The sequence below is a fragment of the Siniperca chuatsi genome, linkage group LG11 (assembly GCF_020085105.1).
Source record: "Siniperca chuatsi isolate FFG_IHB_CAS linkage group LG11, ASM2008510v1, whole genome shotgun sequence".
Classification (NCBI taxonomy): Eukaryota; Metazoa; Chordata; class Actinopteri; order Centrarchiformes; family Sinipercidae; genus Siniperca; species Siniperca chuatsi.
In genome coordinates this window covers 14,098,536-14,119,372 of record NC_058052.1, presented here as the reverse complement: position 1 = coordinate 14,119,372, position 20,837 = coordinate 14,098,536, and the positions used below count along the sequence as shown (strand labels likewise).

The window sequence follows — 20,837 nt, the reverse complement described above, 5'->3', positions numbered from 1 at the left end:
CGGTGCCCAGCTAGCCTCAAGTAGCAACATGATCACTCAAGATCACGTGTGTAAATCTGCCAATAATTCGTTTAATCATGTTGTTCTGTTACACTTCAGTAAACTTGATGTGCAGATGCATTAGGGCTTTAACATGTCTCATTTACTCCATGGCCTTCTGTTTAATGTACACTTTATTAAAGAAACCTCTTTATATGTTTACATTAGCTTTTTTTGTTTCTCCGACACAACACATTTTATATGAATGACCTAGTTTTTCAAACAGTGTGTGATGTTTTTACACAGATTCTTGGATTTTTTTCACATTTTCCATTTACAGGTAAATGTAATGTGCACATATAAATATAAAGTTAAACCTTTTCCATCCCCCTTTCCCTACATCTCAGGCTTCATGGCATCAGTCACACCACCTTTATGGTTTAACTGGTGGGTGTTGGCAGTGATCCCAAGAACACAGTGAGTTATGAACTATTACAAACATTAGAAGGCATATCATATTTGTATGATTTTGTGCAACCCACACAGATCAGTGACACTGTAGCTACATGGATAATTGCATGTAAAATATGGATGACAGAAGGCAAATGACAGGTGAGCTATTTATAAAGTCTCATGAAGTTTAATTGAAAAATTCCCAGGGAACAAATGTTTTAAAAATGTTTTACAAATGGTAGTACAAATAGTTAACACTGTAAGATAAGAGGGCATGTCCTCTGTATGACAAAATTATGATAAAATGTCACTTAAGCTGCCCAATTTTCACATTACTGGAGAGGAAAATAGTTGTTGCTACCTGCAGATTCCTGCAGTGATATCAGTTTAACAATCAGTTCATGCAATGATTATATCTGATTTATTCCCACTCCAAATTAGGACACCAGAGCTAAATCAGGGGCTAAATCAATGGCTTTATCTTGCACAAGGGTGCTGTGAACTCTGCTTTTGTCATGCTTAAACCAGACTTCAAAGCTAATCAGTAAACATAGCAAAATGTGTTGTGGACTGCCACTCACAGCCCTTTATCTCTCCCTGATGTTTCCATCAGCGGACCACTCTCATCACATATACTACTGTGCTCCGCCTCACATAATGCCCTTAGAGGGAAGTTGAAAGTTCATCCCTTTTAGCTCTTATGTTTGCCTAATGGTCGCTTGTTGAGTTAATAGTTAAATTACAGGCAGGATCATTGTCCTTGCCTTTCATTTGCCCTTGTGAGTAAAGCTAAACACATGTTCTCACATCAAAGTCTTTAGATTTGCCCTCTGACCCACAAGTACAGTAAGATTGCAGCAGCTGTGTGCTGGCCCTGGTAAAGCTTGCTATAGACTGAATATAAAGATGTGAGTCACATAACTGAACTGTGTGTATGTGTGCATCAGTGGGTATAAGTGTGTGTATTTATGACGAAAAGGCTCGTAACATGCATAGGAAAGCATACATTAAAATGGTAGCCATAACGTTTTAAAGATTTCCTTTTTTTTACTGACCATGACTCAATTGTGAGAGTACATTTCCTTCATTTAAATGCTTAGATTTAATATATAAATGCATAAAAGAGTACAAAAATAAAACATTTCTATAACATTAATTTTACATATGACAAGGAGATTTAAATGAATGGATGAATAGATCTCCCAGGCTTCAACAGTTAAATGCAGCTACACATTCAGTGATCGCAAAAACAGAATAGAAACAGCATGATAAACATAAAAAATAAAGACAGAATTTAATGATCAGACTTAGTGAGTAATAGTAAATTGTGTCATTAAAACATGAATACATCAGATATAAAGTGCATTGCTATCTGCATGACAGTTGTAGGTAGTCACATCAATGTACATCTATTCATTGTCAGTAAAGGTACTACAGTACTACTTTCTCTACTGCGGCTCTCAGTATAATATAGTGTTTTAACTACTGATGTGGTAACTGTTATTCAAATTGCTGTACATCCCTCTTTGAAATGGATATTCATACTAAGAGCTTATTTCAATCAGAATAAAGCTTGTCTTTTTGACACCAATTTAGTAAGGCCGCTAACTGTGATTGTTGAGCGTCTGGATTTGTTCTTACCTTCTCTAGTTAAGTGACACAATTTTATGATTCCAGTAAATTTCGACTTATTGCCCACTCAATTAAAACTGTTTAGGATCCAGATGTTCAACTTTTCTCTAAGAGTGAAAAAAGCAGACATGTTGGGTAACAGAGGGTTGCGTAATCACAGCCTCAGAATAGCTCAGGAAATGCTCAAGCTCTTTTGGCATCCTAACTTCCATCACGAAAGCATTGTAATTGCCATTTTTACTAGAATCTTTTATACATCTTATATTCAGTCTGGGGTTAGCTGGCACCCATTGAAATTCCATGGTGCCAATTAACTTGAAACATGCAATACAACTTGGCAAACTCTGCCCATTCCTTCGTTTTTAGAAGAGAAACTATATGTTGCTGTTCATAATTTTGTACAATTTAAAATCAGAGACACTAAGGATAAGCAGATCCCATTTTTAGGATTAGTTATAATAAATCTCTTGGCACAATGGTCCACAGGACTCTGCTACTTGCAAGTGGGATGTTGACTCATGTTTGTTGTGGAGAAAACCCTCCCACTGACCTACATCTCTCCTCCTTAAACACTTTGACCCCGGGGTCAATCCATTTTTCTAAATGACAGAGAGGCCAGAGGAACGAGAAAATCTCAAAAAATAGCTCTTTACTGTTGAATTCCATTAACAAAAAAGTATATACATTAGAGTTAGGAAAACATACACTTACAGATATAATTGCACTTTGCACTAATAACATCTATGATCTCTATAAGTGGTGAGAGTGGCGATGGTGAAAAACGGCGACACGGCTAGTAGATAGGTGTTCATGGTGAGTTGTAGGTTCATTCCATGCGAGAGGCTGCAGCCTGGCAGCCAGGATAAGTGCTGTACAACATACCAGATGATCTCATTTCACATGTTACATAACTGTGATGGCTCAGGAGGATCTCTGCAGGAGTTTTTAGTTGCCCTGTTTGGATTTCTTCATCCTGGAAGAGAAAAGCAAATTTGATATGAGTTTTATAGAAAAAAAAAGATGTGAAGACACAATGTCAAAATCATATAACATATCTGGCTCTGACTATTCACACAGGTGATTGCTGGCTTCCAATGTTTCCACAACCAACAAGAATTGATTATACTAGATAACTCCGGCTGAGTGACAAACAAAATTTTGACCATGTCCATTTGGTCACACTTGTCTGTGAAAATGTACCCATAATGTACACCATATTGAAAATGAATTGGTATATATTCAGCCATGACTGAATGCCAAAATTCAGAATATATTTAGTTCCAGCATTCTCAAACAAAAACAGCTGCTTCAGGTTTACAGGACCAAAATGTTTGTTGACCTGTAATCAAGAACTTAACATTTTAGCCTATTAAAGTTAAATTTATCCTGCATTCAGTTTTTCGCTGGTTAATCAGTCCACTTTTAGTCCATTAGTCAGTTGGCCATTTCTGACTCTAAAGTTTTTTGTCAATTACTTGTTGACAGTTTTTCATTCCAAAAAGAACTTTTTGTAAAACTTTGACTTCATTGCTGGTAAATGAAAAAAAACTTTAATTTGCAGCAGTTGCAGAGTGGTATACGCATACCGCTGCGCAAACCGTATATATTAACAGTATAAACACTTGAACATGGGTGGGCAGTTGAATTATTGTCATTGGAATAATACTCAGGAAACACTGAGCCACATTTCAACTGATAAAAAAGGTAATCACGGTCTTGTTTACCAGACTGAAGATTAGCATAATGCATGACTTAACAATCGTGTGCCTTTATACACATTGTAAATAAGTTTGTCCCTCCCCCCTTTGACTGTATGTGTAATTGGAAACACATTAGGTCTGATCTATTGTAAATGACCACCATCTACTCTCTACATGGGCTGTTTTGTTATGTAGAAGGTGTTCACACCTTAACAAGTCAAGGGGCTCTACTATCATCCTTGAGACAGACAGTCTGACTGCGGGACTGTGGGCGGATCAGTCAGTGGGTATTGAGTGTGTGTGGCAGAGGCTAGAGCACAGAGGCGATAGCAATGTCCTCATTGGGTCAGTGATTCCAGGAGTGCACAAAGTTTTCTTCATGTGGAGAGACAGGAAATCCACTATTTTCATCCCCAAACTCTTCATCTGCCTCCACACCACGGTGCAGAAGAGTTCGTTTCATCCGACCACTACAGGGGTGCTCAATCCTTGGAAATATATGACTGCACCGAGTTTAGGGTGGCAACTTGATCCCTTCTATAAACTTTATGGTGCCAACGTTTTTCAGGAAAGTGTCCTCAGGACAGGAAGGAGACAGTTGATATTGGTGGTGACTTTAAGCCCTCTCAAACTCAGACAAACTTTAACATGATTGTAGAATGCAAGTTGTTGCATTAATGTTACATTAAGTGACCAAAAGATAAAGGTAATTATATCAAGTGACACTAATTTGCCTGTATCGAGTTGAAAACTCTGTTTAGCAAATATACAATGTTTATTCAAGTGTGGTATACATCCATATTTTATTAAACATGTGTCTTGCATAAGCTGTGATGAACCCATAACAGCACTGTAGTGTGTGAAAGTAGAATCAGTCTCTACTCCCACTTGTACATGTACCAGCATGTTTGAAGTTTGGGCTCAATTGTTAATTGGGCAATTAAGAGCTGTCACTCTCACAATGGTCAACTGATACATGTCCAAATGTGCCTTTGCATTCCTTACTTTAAATTTCTATAGAGTGGAAGTGATTTTACAGTGCTCCCGACGAGTTATCTGTTTTAAGCTTGACAAATTGCAGCAGACAACTGAACCATGTACTGCAGCAAACACACAATCCATAACCAAAATCAGTCTGATTTGTTGCAACTTACTTGTTGACAGCGTTCTTCAGGTACTGCTGCAGCCACCGGATCTCTGGGTTCACGCACACCTCTTTGTTTGTCTTCAGCTTGGCACTGATTAGAAAAAGGAAAAGAGTTCAGTATATGCCAATCATGCCTCAGATGAAGATGAAAGGGTGAATTATGCAAAGTCAGTGACATCAGGTGTCTTGACACATTGTTATTAAACAGACTGAATTAACACTCTCTTGTCAGTTTGACACACACAGAGAGCTCTTTCACAGCAGTGACCAATCACTCTTTTACCCTGTATGTGATGCTGTTACAGATGTTCGTACAGCTAAACAATATGTGCATTCACGCAGTTTTCAAAGATCATATCCTTTAAGTTTGATATTTCACCCTTGATTGAACTACCTAACTAATGTTCAGTAAAAATTTGAGTACATGTAGGTTGATGAGTCGATTCCTCAACATGTGGCTACAGGCTAGATTCTAAATCAAGCATAACCCCATGGTTATTTACAGAATGGGTCAAGACTGGCTCAGATGTCTCTATGTGGGAGATCATGCCTCCTTTGACGCACATGTCCTGCTAAGTAAAAATCTGTTTTTCCCTCTCCCTGTATGTGTATTTGTAAGACCTGCCAATTCTATGTCCCACTCATAACTGTTCCTGAGATTTTTCTGTCTATTGTAACTAACTGCAATATGCTTGTGTTGCTGCCTGTAAATTCACCCCACATGAGCCATAACAATGAATGAGATCAGACCTAAAGGTTGTAAGCACAGCATGAGGAGGAAACGCTGCATGACAAGCAAATTAGAATCCAACCCAATTACAAAACCCGCAACTATTGCTTTCCAGTTGAAAACAAAACTGCATCCAATTTCCACCTCCCTTTCACATTCACTCATACTCAAATGGAGCACTTCCTGTGGATGCATCATTGGGCCCGTACTAAAAGCGTCTTGCTTTCTGTGCATGTGTGCATGTGAAAGCAAGTGACCGAGGGGTGTGTGTGTGTGTGTGTATGTGTGTACACATGCATGCACAACTCTTTTCTCTGGCCTGTCACCTCTCAGAGATTGATGGTGAGAAATGTCCAACAAGGAGGAAACCTGTCTGATGTTTTAAGGCCAGAGAGGAAAACATGCAATTCTATGTGTTTGTGTGGCTGCCACTCACTAAAGCCAGCATTAAAAACAATACTCACATCACTTGGAAGGGGCAGTTGGGCGTGTGGATGAACCTGAGCTCTCGGATGTAGCCTCGTGGGAGGCTGTTGACTGTTGAACGACAGTAGCATCTCTCCACCAGACTGATGGGCTTTGCTGAGGAAGAGAAGAAGAGATGAATATCAGTTACACATTTACAGCAAATCATGCTTCAAAGAAAGCAATAAAACATGGATTAGATGAAGGCAATGGTCTCCTGTGGAATCTGGGATACTGCTAGATATATTTTGTTGAATATAAATATGATTAAACATCATAACAACAATCAAATGAGTTGAAAATGATACAGAAAACAAAAACATCACTACAAAACAGAGTCACTACAAATCTAAAATCTATACATGCAAACAGCCCATGCACTGTACTGTAGCTTATCTTCTCGGATTTGCAGATGAATTTTCCATGTATCCATCATCTATACCTATTCATCTTCAGCGAGGCATCACTCATGTAAGCTTTAAAGATAGCTTTGCTTGCAACATAGAACACACACAGAGGTAGGGGACATTTACATCAGGACTTCTAGACCCACAAACACTAAGCTCTTTCAGTCATACACAACTGTGTGGTCCTTAAACTTCATGATGGATGTGAATACTTTCCATTACAACCTCAGTTTTCAGGTTGTTCAAGTTGATTAATTTGGAGTATGTTTTAATTATTTTTTCGTGAACAAAACTCGGGGTTATCCAGGCTAAGAATGTTTTAAAAATGCATGTGGTGCTTTCAGAATAAATACATACATGCAGAGTTTTAAAGACAACAGTTTAATATTATTTTTCTTCACTATTTTAAAGCGAAACTGATAGAAGACTACAGGTCACACGAACAGATGGTGAGGTACATATAGATTAAACTCTATGCTGATTGTTTTTTACACATGATCTCACGGTATTAACATGATAAAGAGCGCAACACCTTCAAATCGGGTGACTGATGTCGCCACGTAGACTAGTTGTGGCTTTGGCTGCCTCATTTGCGCGTAATTAAATAAAAACAAAAGCAGAATAAATACACACGTTGATCGGTGATCCGACTGGGAATTTCTTACTTCTAGATCCACATGTGCAACCTGTTGGTGCTTTACGCACGGCGGAAAATGTTTTTTCCCACTCCAGAACAAACTCATGCATACATTAAAACTAACATTTATGGAATGAAAATGATATTTAAATTAAAGTAAAGAGGTAATACGTTTAACTGACATTTAATTCATGCAACATTTGCACTTAATTGTATGTAATTGGAATTCGGCATGTGAAATAAATTGTCAATTATTTGGATAGATATGTCACTAAAATTGAGACTTTATTTTACTCCACGAAAATTAGGATTAACACAAACATGACATAATAATTGCAAAAGTCTATCAGGGTTATTTCTGTATTTAAGTACTAAAGGTCAACAGTCTTTTAATGTAAAGACTAATCTGTTGGATTAAACGCTTATTTAAACATCCTTTTCAGTTCTTATTTTCAAAAAAAAAAAGAAGCATCGCTTTATTTTACACCGACAGCTGCAAAAAAAAAAAAATCAAAATAAACCTGAGCCAAATCAGAAAAGAATGTAATACCTTGTGATGGAGGCGCATATATCACCAGCGTGAGCGCAGCCACGACTGCCAGCAGCTTCACATCCATTCTGAGATAATGCCGCCGAGATTTGATCCTGCTCAGAGTAGAGTCCAAAGGAACTGTGACAGACGGGACTGTGGTGGAGCATTAAATTACGCACCAGTGTCAAGTCAGCCAGAAAAATAGATAATACTTCCGGTCATGAATAGGCAAAATAAAAACCACATAGGCAACATGCTTTGTTGTAACGAACATTTATCAAGTCATATAATGTATCGAAAAACAACCAAACGCAAAATATACGTTTTACATTAAAAAAAGTAAAGTACGTTCTTCGCAATATGTCAGTGACTGACGACTCTGTTTTCACAATGTTTGGTTTTTATGCTCTTATTTTGTAAGAAGAAATGTCTTTGTTTCCTGTTTCTTTTCCTACTGGCTCAGGCAGCCAAATTACGCACAGCGCTCAATAGAGACGCATCAAACTATCACGACCCCCCCACTCCACCACACACACACACACACCTCTTCCTTTATCATGCCTGTAACCTAACATTTAGTAATTTAGCAGTACTGTGTGTCATGGAATATTTTTGGCATGACAAACTTCACAAGAAGTTAATTTTGTTTTATTTTATTTATTTGCTTTAAGAAAATCTATTTAAGTCATCTAATAAGAAACACAACATTTGCCCACCAGACAAACACTGGATGCATTTTCCCCTGCTCATCATGGTCCTTATGGCGGTTGCTGAGGCTATGAAAAGAAATTGGAGACATTTTTGCTCATGTGTTTGTTTTTAGTCATGGTTTGTCTTCTCAGGGACTTCATTGGCCCAAATTAATTAAAAGCTAAAAATGTAACTGGAGAGGACCCACTTGAGCATAAAGTGTTCTCTGTTACATTGATGGTTCAAATAAATAGACAAGAGGGATATAGAAACAACACACACACACCTCACGGCTTGTGTTTGGAAAGAAGCAAAACTCTTCTCAGTTTAAGTGAATCCCTAAACAATTGCCTTTATACAGTCTGCTGAATATAACAAATATGTGTGTGTGTGTGTGTGTGTGTGTGTGTGTGTGTGTGTGTGTGTGTGTGTGTGTGTGTGTGTGTGTGTGCACATGCACATCCTCACTGTTGTGTGTGAGGGTGTTATTAGTGTATTTAATGGGATGCAGATGTGAAGTTTTCAGACATTTGGCTTTCATCTTTCAGAGCAACACTCCAGTTTATGTGTGGACATGTGTGTTATATGAGTAAATATGTACTTTCTGTGTGTGTGTGTGTATGTCAGAAGTTTATCTGAGATCTGACAGAGCCATGTCTTTTGCACTGATCTCACACTGGGTTACTCTAATGCTGTAATACCTGAAATGCTTGTACAGACTTGTTTAAGCCAAAGACACACAACTGAACTAAATGCAATTCCACAATAAAATTATATCCTGAAATCCTTTACTCAGCAGCTAACAAAAGCTTATATTTACACAGACTGAGGATGTGTTTTGCTGCATTTTTTTGTGAATCACAGAGCAACATGAATAATGTGCATAAGTAGTTGATTTTGTATTTTCTGTTATTTCTTTTTCCATTTATTGGAGACATATCCTCTCATCACACAGCTGTGGGAAAGCAAACCACCTGCTGACAGCACACTTTATCATGAAAATGAGTGGGGAATAGAAAAGGGTAGTTCAAGGAGAGTAACAGTGGTTTACGCTTGTGATTTGCTGCATCTATCCAGGATCATAACTTCAGTAAAGTACAAATTCTCCGCTAAGTAAGTTAAAAGGACAATATCTATCTCAAGGATTGAGTATTAATGTACACACGAGACGCTGATTATGAAGCGCTTTCACAACTTACCTATGTGTAAATCTGTGTGTGTTTATCATTTTGTGTCTGTCTGAGACATTTTGCTCCGTACGGTGTAGACTGTCGTTATAGATGGTGCCATGGAGACCAGACAGACAGAAGGGGACGTACGGGGCAGAATCAGCTGACAGCTGAATGGACACATATTGACTTCTCTCACAGGCTACAAAGGCTAACTTCAAGTGTGTGTGTTTGTGAGAAACTAAGAAAGAGAAAGATAGAACAAGCAGAGTGGAAAAGAGCGCAGTATGAAAGTTTCTCTCGACTTGGAGTGAAAGGTGACTTCAGAGGGTTTCAGATCAAAGAGCTCTGATCACAACAGCTCACCAACCTGCTCGCTCTCACACAGGATTCCTGACGTGGCATTACAATACACACTTTACATTGACTTCTCTATTCCTTCCCAAACCTGTGTGAGTCCGCACAAACAACAAACGTGTACAGTGCGGTTCGCACAAGCACGAAAACAAATGGAAGTCATTTGTCTTGAACACACACGCGCACGCACACACACACACACACACACACACACACACACGAAAGTTGTAAATGGGGGCCATGTCATGGGAGAGAAGTCAGACAACATCCAAGTATTTCAACATTGCTGCCACAATCAGCAAGATTTACTTTCTTTTACTGAGGTGAATGGAGTGTAGTATTGTGATTACATAAGCAGATTTGGCAGAACATCTTCTTGCCCAATTGTTTCATTCATTTCCTGCATCAACAAGTTCGCAGTCTGCATCTTCCCGAAAATAAAACACTCACTGGGAATCATTGTTTTAAGAGTATCTTCTTTAAAACAGAAAGAGAAAGAAAGTGCTGAAACACACTCACATTTTAGGGTGTTTTGGGGTGAGCATGCCTGTTTGCATGATGTGTTTCCGGTGATAGTGATATAAGGTGATTTGGGCACAAGTTGCACACACTGAACATATATATGTTACCTGTTACGTTTTCCTCACACCTGTGCAGTGTCCGGTATATTTGTCTGAGCTGACAAGAGTTGTGTTCTGGAGCCCAGCTGTCTGTCTGTTTTGGGAGGTCTCACTCCAGGGGTCCATCTCCCGCTCTCTGCCTGATTTCTTACTGTACTCTCAAAGAGCATGTTAAGTACCTTTTTGACTGCAAGTGTAAATCACATGTCAGGTTTTTCTCTGAAGCTCCGAAGGCATAGCAGGTGTCAGGTGTAAACCTTGAGAACGTTTACGACTGCCAACTTTGATCAACTCTGTTGTTGTTCTGTCCGTCTCTCTCTCTCTGTCTTTTTCTCTATCAATTTCACTATTTTCAATCTCAGTTTGCTTTATTGGCATTGGCATTTAAATAAATTTGTGTTGCCAAAGCAAATAGATGAAGAAAATAGTGGATAAAGGAGAAAGAGAAAGAAAGCAAATGTGATTCTAACACAAACTGGTTATACAAAAGACAAAATCATTATATATTTTGTGTATCCTATATTCTAGTGTTACGTTCACAAGTCATGTCAGAAGATCCATAAATGCTGAATTTTTTTTTACTCTATGTGTTTCTAGTTGATTCTGCTCTGTAGATTCATATATTTCTCTCTTCCACATGCAATAACACAGTTTAAATCTCTCACCTACTGTACCAAATCTTATATTTTGAGACAGATCCTAACAGCCAATATAGCATATGAATTCCAAACCCACACACATTAAACTGTCTCATCATAATAACTCTTTTACAAAGCTGCTTTTTCATAGTTTCCTATCTAAATATTTTAAAAGATCACATACACCATGCTGTTCAATGACAGCAAATTCATCTACATTATGTCAGTGATGAGTTAGAAAAAACATTAATCTGTCACATGCCAATAGATTGTTAAACATTCCTTAACTACTATTCACCTTTAAAGAGAGACCACATGACCCAGGAGGCAGGAGTATGGATGGCTGAGCGTATTATGTTGGAGTGGCCGGTTTCCATAGATCAGACTTTGGTTTGAGAACGTGCAGGCAACTGGCCCCAGTGGGGGATCTGCCACTGCTCCATTGAGGCTCTGTGAGGCTGAGGGCCTGCTGGCTGAGCCTTTGTCTGGTTTCCTCCACATCCTCCAGAGAGTCACGAGCCCTGCGCCTTCACACCGCCATATGGACCACCTCAATGGCCTGTCAACAAAGTCTTTAGCCATAGATGTTGAATCAAAGAAGAAACAATGCATTGGACAATGGCTTTATAATCCCTTGCATGTTTCAAGATCCTCCAAATATAACAGCAACAAAAAGACATTTTCTGCCTCATTTTATCTCTTCTAATGAAACTTCCAGGGTAAATAACATGGGCATCTGGGCAGAGTCCCCATATTTGTTGCTTTTTTCCTTAGCAGGCACTGTCTCCAGATTTTCCTCGTTGTCCTTGGTAATTAGTGCTCTCTGTTTTCTTATTTTAACTAAGATATAATCAGTGTCAAGTTTTGATCTTGTGTATTGTCCTTCAAAAGGGTTTGTGAACCACACAAAATCCTTCTTGCGTCACGATGCTGTTGTCACATAAATACTTTAATCAAATTTTTAATTTTTTCAACAAATCGTACATGACTCAATATCCTGTTTTTTGTACTTGCCATGCACAAAAACACAACTTTGTTACTCCAGGCAAGAAGCTAGAGCTGCTGGAGTCATATTATTAACAAACAGCAGAGTGAGTTTTTGTATTCTGATAATCCCGGAGATACAGTGAATAAAACATGTTTTCCCAGGTTCTCTCAAAAAAATAAATCTACTTTACCTTACCATAAAGTCAGATTTAAAGTGAATGTCAGATATGCTAGTTTTTATGGTTTCATGTGGTTTTATGCCAGAATGAGCCACATGAACTATAGCTGGTGTTGAGCTGGCCTGTAAGGTTGATGGTGGATCCATAGAGTTTGACACCTGGTGCTCTCCAGCCACGGGAACAAAAACCCTTCAGCTGCTTCCGTGATGTTGCCCAGGAGGAGCCGAGAGGCAGCCCAGATACACATTAAAGTTCATGGTAACACTGCTGAATTAGCTTTTTGAAGTCAAGACTGGTGATATACTGTTGTAATGCAGTTACAGGTTTTTCTAAATCGAAGGAATGCTATTGCGGTATATCATCTTGATTCTTTCCCCAAAACTCTCTTGAGTAGGTTTTTCAATGGGTCATGGAGATCTGTGATATACATGTTTCTCCATGTGTGTGTATTACTATTTTGCAAATGTTCATAAACACACACTGAATCCTAGGACAGATACACATATGCAAACACACTTTTTCTCACAAGCAAAAACTCCTGCAGTTTATTTTGTTACTGAAACTAAAACCCACAACACAAACAATATGCCTCCTGCTTTAGTCCCAACCACATGTTTAATCCTTGACAAAAGCAGTGACACTCAATCCCTCGCTCCATTTTTCCCCATTTTTTATTTATTTTAGCCTCTTTGGCTCTTACATTAGTCAAAGCATCCTCACACAGCTGATGTTTTTGACTTGTCCTTAAACCTGATCCATTTGTGTGATAAAAAGCCTTAGACACATGGAGGCTATTAATATTTCATTATTCATTCATTCCTGTGTGTCAAACAGCACAAGTGTTATCCACTACATTGATCCTGTCTGTCATCAAGCTGGTATGTGGCCACATGATGTTTCTGAGTGCTGTGAGAGATGCTGAAACAGGTGAGTAAGTGCCAGAAACAGCTGAAAGCCTCTCAGACATAAATCACCATCTAGTGTTTCTTAGTTTAGGTTAAAACAAAGTGATTAACAGCCCTTGCTGCTTGACAGAAATACCATTTAAAATAAAATGTCTTTCAGTGCAAGTGCTTTTCAAGTAATTGCTGCATCATAAAGATACAGCTGTGTCATTTGTTTGAGTTTTTACACCTGATAATAATATAATTTCATTACCATACTAAGAGTTCTGCAATAGAAAGTGAAACCGTAAGGCATCGGTTCTCACCACTGCTTTTTCGATTTTCCCTGTTCATTTAGTAAAAAAGCATCTTGGCTCTTATTTCTGGCAGAAGGGACCAGCAGTAAATATTCAGTAATACAACAAAAATAATACATGAACTGTCCCAGACCACTATTTAGAAGTATTCTTATTTTACTGTGACAGTATGAGGCCATCTATATCTGTCCTCATCCTCAGGCTCCCAGAGAGATATATTTACATTTTGGAATTCATATCAGAAACTCATCAAAGGCTGATGAGAAGGTTGAGAAAAATTATATTTGCTGATAAATGAAAACACAATTCTGCTTAGGTATGTTGAAAATCCAGCAGATTGTCTTTCCTGAAAATACTTACAGTAAAAGCTTAACATGGAGCAATCATTATAGCATCCAGTCTCTGGTGCATGACTTTGCTAAGTGCACTGGACATATCATGTTTCCTAGACTGATCAATTATCGTGGAATCATGGCGTAATTGTAAAGAAAGCACTTTCCCTCAATTTAGCCACATCTTTCCCTTTTGCCGACCCCTTTTGGGACAACCCCCCAGGTCTTTCTATTCTCAGTCCTCCGCTGAACCGTAACACCACAGCTGCTGTCTCTTTACTGCTTTTCCATGCCCAGGTCATTACATAAAACACTTAAAGAGCATTTAAAGTGAGAGTTAAAGCTACAGCTGTCAATCAGAATGATAGACCGGCTTAACGTGACTGTCACTTTTATGTGCTATAATAGTAGGCAGCCATGCAGCACTCTGTGCTTGGGCACAGGTCTGTAGCTGCAATCAAAGGCCTATTAATCAGAGTGTAGAAACGGCACCAGCAGAGAGGCGAAGACAGAGTATCTTGTCCTCTTTCACATGGACAAATACGAGATATTGTTACATGCTATTCATCCTGCATGGCGCCTTTGAAGTAATTCCCCAGCGGGGAAACAGGGTGATTTTTCATGAAGGCATAAATGAACATGAAGGGGATTATGTGTTTCAGATATACTTGCATGTGCATTGACACACAATCACACATGCACACATAGACACAAAAACAGATATGGATTTATGTAAAGATATAAAAATGGATTTCATGAGGGAAAAATACTGTATTTGTAGTATGAAAACTGAATTGTGTGTGCGACGTGTGTTGGCATGGTGGTTGTCCTGGAGTTATTTGGCGCTGCTCCTCTATTCTTAATGGGCCGTGTGATCTTTGAGGCCTCCTGTAGGCTTGCTATCAACAACACACATACGTCACCAATGTTCTCTGACGAGCAGAATGGATGACAAATGAGTACGGGATGTGAAGGAAAAGTCTCGCAGAAGAAGGAGAAAACAGGATGCAGAGTCACTGACAGGTGAGGAGAGAGGACAGGAGAAGAGGAGAGGTACATATGACGTAGAGGAAAGACAAAGTAACAAGAGGTGAGGGAGAGAAATGAGCAACCAGCTAAAGGTCTGTTTCCAGAGCTGGCTTTGATTAGTGACTGTAACCACGTTCTGTTCCTCATTAACTCACCACAGCGTGGAGGTGTAGCAGAGAGTGAGAGAGAGAGCTGAGTCTTTCTGGGAGGTAAGACTATGCAGAGTGAATCAGAGACCTGTCCTGCTCTAAATTCATTCCCTGCACATTCCCCCTTCAAACTAAGGTTACCATAATTCAACAACAGCTTCTGATCTTATTGGTGTTTCCACTCTGGGATTCACGCCTTTTACTGGTGTAAAATATGTGTATTCGAATAAAGTGATCTTCACAGGGGCGCAAAAGGCCTCACCTGCTAGAAAATGTGTAGGTATCTTCATCAATGAGGCAAAGTTGCAGGAACAAAGAGTGGAGAAGTCTTTATTCTCTCTGCTCAGCGCTCAATTGTGAGCCTTTCTGTACAGAAACATTTATATTGTCCTTCATTATTTTTTCCCATGCTAGCTGCATGCCTCGATGAATGGCAATGTTGTTTTTGTCCAGACTGAAATATCTCAACAACTATTAGATGATTGCCAGTAAATTTCGTGCAGACATTCATGTCTCCAAAGGATGAATCTTAATGACTTTGGTGATCCCCTGACTTCCTATAGCGCCACTGTGAGGTTGACATGGTTCTGAGTGAAATGTCTCAACAACTATTGGACTGATTGTCAAAAAATTTGGTACAGACATAGATGATGAACTGAAATAACTTTGGTGATCCCCTGAGTTTTCATCTAGCACCATCATCATGTCAAAATGTTAATTTGTCATGCTGAGGTTAGCATTAAGCTCAAAGCACTGCTGTGCCTAAAGTAAGTACAGCCTCACAGAGCTGCTATCATGGCTGTTAAATCTTACTCTTGTTACTAGGTAACTTCAGGATGCACTGCAATTTTACTGGATTGGTTTATTTAGAAAACGTGATATTATGTGATATATATTTAAAAAATATTAGCAGCCAAATAACAGCTTGAGATAAGGCAATAATATTAGCTGGGTAGTTTACAGAAAGGTAATGCTCATCAGAAGCATGATGCTTAGCCTTGGTCCACCAAAAACACACACCAGGGTCGGACTGGGAACAAAATTCGGCCCTGATAATTTTCGTCTGGACTGGAGTATAGGTAGCCAATTGACAATTTTGGGACCGCGTAACCCCCAATCAGATGATCTGTTCCAACATCAAGTGGGCTGCGGCCGGCGGGTCAAATTTTTTTTACGGTACATACATGAAGTCTAATTATGGGTGGTCTTTGAAGTAGCCACATCAACCACTACAAGTGCTCTTTTCAACTTTCTCCACATCTGGCCTGAGCTCTTGAGCAAGCCTGACCAACATTTTTATGCTTTAAAGGTCATTAACTGCTAACATGTCACACACACACACACACACACACACACACACACATACATATTCTCACCACGCCTGCCCTGGCTGACACACCAAGGAGTCAGTGTTCTGCTTGTATAGGCAGGTGTTGCCAAACACAGTGATGAAGTGTAACAGAAACCATTAAACTTTCATTGGGAGCTAATTTGTTTCTGTTGTAGCAGGATTAAGAGCATACTTTGAGGATCCTACACCACTCTTGAATGAAAACAGAAATAAATTGGCTCTCTTTCTGGAAGTGAAATGAGATCTGTTCGTCCCGTACTTCAGTGGACAAACTGACAGATGAAAAATTTCTGCTTGTGAGTCTCCAAACCCACAATGGGCCAATTCCAAAGAAAAGTCTAAAGTCTTTGGTGTTCTGCTCTCTCTTTGCCAAACTACAGTGATGGGCTATTTTTCACAGGGGGAAGAAACAAGACCAATATAGTGAGCTTTACACTTAGCAGCTCATTCACAAGTTTACCTCCTCTCATCTCCTCTCCTCTTCTCATCCATCTTCTCTACACTGTTCTCCTGCGACAATGACTTCACAGAGCTGTCATGTCCTTTTGATCGCACAGACTTGAGGGATGGTTGTGCTCATTGCAGTAGAATTCACAAAAAATCCCATGTGTAAAAAGGTACATGCACTTTATGTGTGTTCATGTCCGTGTGTTGTTGTATTTTCTATCCTGATGAGGACCATGTGAGTATGAAAAGGAAATGAGGAAAGTCTATTATATTCTAATATAATTCAGAGTTCTGATTTGGATTTGAGGTTAAGGTTAAAATTAGAATTAGTTTTAGACCATGTCAATATCAGTGTAGATAATTTGTTTTGCCCAAAGTCACTGGGATAGGCTCCAGTCACCCGCGACCCCTAACGGGACTAAGCGGTAGAAAATGGATGGATGGATAATTTGTTTTGCTGTTTTGGCCTTCTGTCTACACAAGAAGCCAACTTTCTTTCGCTTCAGGGTCTCTCTGTGAAGAGTTATTTCTATTGATATATTGTCCTGCTTCTATTGTACAACAACTACGCAAATATACTGTATAATGATTTGATCAGGAGTCTCAATGCCAAAGTAATCGTTAGCTTTGAGGTACAGGTACAATTCATTCATTCAGTATTTTATATTTGTGCAGACAGAAAGAACAGAGATTTACCCAGGCAATGTTTAAGTATCTGTTCATGTTTGTCACAACATCACAACCGTGGTTCTTACTATTTGTTAGTGATAATGCGCCTCCCAGCATTTTCCAACCACAAATGAACTAAAGAAGAGGAAAAAGAACTTGAGACTTGAACATTTCTTACATGTATTTGAATGTTTGTGGATGGCAAATGTTTAGAAAACAATCTGAATTGGCTGGTGTGGACACAAAGCTTTTAACACATTAACACTTTGTTTTGTACATTTATCCACATTAATGTAGACATGGCCTATATAGTTCAACAGTTTAAGAGACATTATTGATGAGGGTTAAAGTTGGCCTTGGGGAGGTGAATGTAACCAAACAAGATTTACATTAACATTAAATGAAAAATTATGTTTTATTTTACAATTAGCTAGAATACAATAGTTTATATATTTAATATAAACTTTTCTTTGTAAGTATTTGTTTCAGTACGTGTGAGAAGGCACGGAGGTTCACAGTGGCCTTGCCTGTGGACCTTAACAGGACTCTGTTAACCCCAGACTCCCCAGACAAAAGCAGCTTTGTGTCTGAGAGCTGTGTGTGCAGTGAAAAGGTTTCGGGAGGTGAATGTGAAATAAGGTTGTCTCTTTTCTTCTTTTGCAACCATGTCTTTCACTTCCTCGCTTTACAAATGTATGGATGCCATTAACAGGAAATCAAGACTATTCAAGAGGTGTATAATGGTCAAGAAGCTGTGATAATCCGCTGTTCAGATGTTGGCTGGCTGTTGAAATCTGAGCTGGCTTTGACTGGAACTGTATGTCTGTCTGTGGGTCTGTGTGGCAGCTATTCAGCTACTGTGGCTTTCGCATGAATCCCATTAAAAAGGACACGCAGAATAAAAGTACCAATCAGTGTAACAAACCTCTTCCTCTTTCAGAAAGCACATTCTCTTTGTTTTTTGGTCATAACACTTAATAACAGTCAAATAAGCATCAACCATTTCTGCAATTATTATGTGACAATGGTAGAGAACTAGAGAAAAGCATATTTTCTCTATTTCCAGAAAACTCACACACACTCGGGTACAAAATATGAGATGCGGAGCTAAATGGACATCATTGTAATAGGGTTTTTATGTAAATCTTAACTGGGCTGTAATAGTGAGGGCCAGTGATGATGTTGAGGGTTTACTACAAGGAACCCTGCGGTTAACATACACACATTAAAACCGTCTGCCTTCCAGACATCCCTAACAATCACAGCAGGCCTCCATATGCCATATTTAACCGGGCTGAGGAATAAAAGCAGTATTTGGTGTGTTTCACTAGACTGTGGTGATACAGTATTTAGTCCAAAGCCAATACTTGCATCGTTAACACCTGGTAATTCATGAAATTGCGGGTAAGAATTTAGTACCCAGATAAAACCCTCTATGTTAATCTCCCTCTTTGATGCATCTCTTCCTTTCCATATTTTACTGTTCCTTGCAACTCCTTTTTACACCCCCCTATGCTTCCTCTGCTCGTTCTGAATCACTGTTATCAGGTGAGGTTGGTTAGCAGGTCTGTGTCGCGCTGTGATTTTGATAAGAGATGTCTTGTTCCCAGGCCTGTGTAGGGCAGCGCCAGGTGACCCTGTATTGTTCTGCCTGTTGTCAATCTGCCTGACCAGACCTCAGGACCCACAGGGGGCTTCTGGGAAGCGTCTGAGCTTTAAGGCACTATCTCGAACCTTATAAAACCTGATAACATGAGGGAAAGGGCAGAGGAAGAAGGGATGGGAACAGCTTTCTTTTGGTCACATTTTAACACTTATAGTAGCTATAAAAGGGTTAAAAGCAGATAAAAGGAATTGATTTCGTATTGTGGCTGACTCTGTGACCCTCTGTGTGACTAGTAGTGAGAGGATACAGAGGAACCATGGCTGCATGGCTGAACGGTTTGTTGACTATACTGTGTGATGTGGCTTTTTAAAACAGAGCAAGTTAGTTGAGAAGATTGATACCACCTACGCACCTGTCCACTAAATATGAAGCTGCATCCAGCAGCCGGTTAGCTTAGTTTAGCATAAAGACTGGTAACAAAATCTGCCAGCCAGCACAGCTAAAGCTCACTACTTACCACATTAGCTCATTTGTTTAACCCATTCAAAAAACAAAGTGCAAAAATTAAAATTTGCCATTTTGTGAGGGGTTATGTGCCAGACTATTTCTTGACCTGGTGCAGTGAAATTCCTGGATGACTGTTTCTTGTCTTCATGCCAAGCTAAGTTAACTGCTGGCTGACAAATATGAGAATGGTATCAATTTTCTCATCTGAATCTCAGCAATAAGCGTCTTTTGCAAAATGTAGAATTATTCCTTTAAGGCTCTTCAATGAAGCATCAAAAAAGTGGTTACCATCCAGTCCTCAGGACATTCAGTAAAGAAATGCAGTTATCTTTACATGCAAAATCCTGAAGACATAAAACCTTCATCACCATATCTACATCTCTCTCATCTCACTCCAAAATGAGCAAAAAAATGTATTCTGATTATATGTGAAGGCATGACAGCTACCTCTGGAAGAGATTAGAGAGCTTCCCTTCTACTGGTTCCATATCTGTGGTTAAGTTCCTGTCCTGATATATTAGGTGTCCCCTCTACATATTTTATTTCTAAGGTTTGAACTCTATCTGCATTGGCTTGTCTGTCGGTGTCTGCCACAGGGCTCTTGTATGAAGTGAAAGTCATACTCCCTGTGGGTAAATTGTTCATATTTGCGCAGCTGGCCAGGGCTGCATGGAAAGGCTTATATTTGGACAACTAAACAATGTTAATTTGAAACCTATTAACATTCTACTTCAGTTCAGGTTGAGGAAGATATTTTCAATGCTTAACAAGCGCAGAGAGCAGCATTTGTTTTCTGTTGAGGAGACTTGCCTTGCATTTTTATCCGTGAAATCACAATCACCACACGGGACCCTACCGCATGGTTTTCAGGAAGAAATGTGGGATGAAAAAACAGTGATCGAACTTCACTTTGTTCTCTCATGTTTAAATATTTGCCTGCATGTCAAGCTGTGAGTGTTTAGTGTTTCAGACAGTATTGTTTTTTTGCTGTGTTATGTTATTGTGGCAGAGGTAATTATTTATACCTTTAATTGAATCTGTCTGGGGCTTAATGGACTGATCCTGATGGATTAGGCTGGTTTCCTGTTCCCCCCTGCCCCCCAAACACATACACTGGTAAGCACTCCACTCAAGCAGATATGACTTGTAAAGACAGCCCAAGGCCATTTTATCCAGCCATAATCCAATGTGTCCTTTAAGACAAACACTGTCAAATGCAGCTTT

At 39.2% G+C, this 20,837-nt stretch overlaps 1 protein-coding gene across 1 annotated transcript; it reads right to left on the bottom strand.

The window, feature by feature from the left end:
- Positions 1–597: 597 nt before the first annotated feature.
- cxcl12a (chemokine (C-X-C motif) ligand 12a (stromal cell-derived factor 1)) lies at positions 598–7,858 on the bottom strand. The gene is made up of 4 exons (XM_044213085.1): positions 7,701–7,858; positions 6,106–6,223; positions 4,919–5,002; positions 598–3,037 (listed from the first exon to the last, which is right to left on the bottom strand). Exons 1-4 carry the CDS (start codon positions 7,765–7,767, stop codon positions 3,010–3,012), a joined length of 297 nt encoding a protein of 98 aa, XP_044069020.1. The 5' UTR covers positions 7,768–7,858; the 3' UTR covers positions 598–3,009.
- Between the last annotated feature and the right edge of the window lie 12,979 nt (positions 7,859–20,837).

Excerpts from the sequence above, each read along its gene's own strand:
- cxcl12a (XM_044213085.1), bottom strand. The coding sequence starts at position 7,767 with ATGGATGTGAAGCTGCTGGCAGTCGTGGCTGCGCTCACGCTGGTGATA. Across the intron at positions 6,224-7,700 it reads ATATGCGCCTCCATCACAAG|CAAAGCCCATCAGTCTGGTG; the intron begins GTATTACATTCT and ends TCTCTTCCTCAG. Across the intron at positions 5,003-6,105 it reads AACTGCCCCTTCCAAGTGAT|TGCCAAGCTGAAGACAAACA; the intron begins GTGAGTATTGTT and ends TTTTCTAATCAG.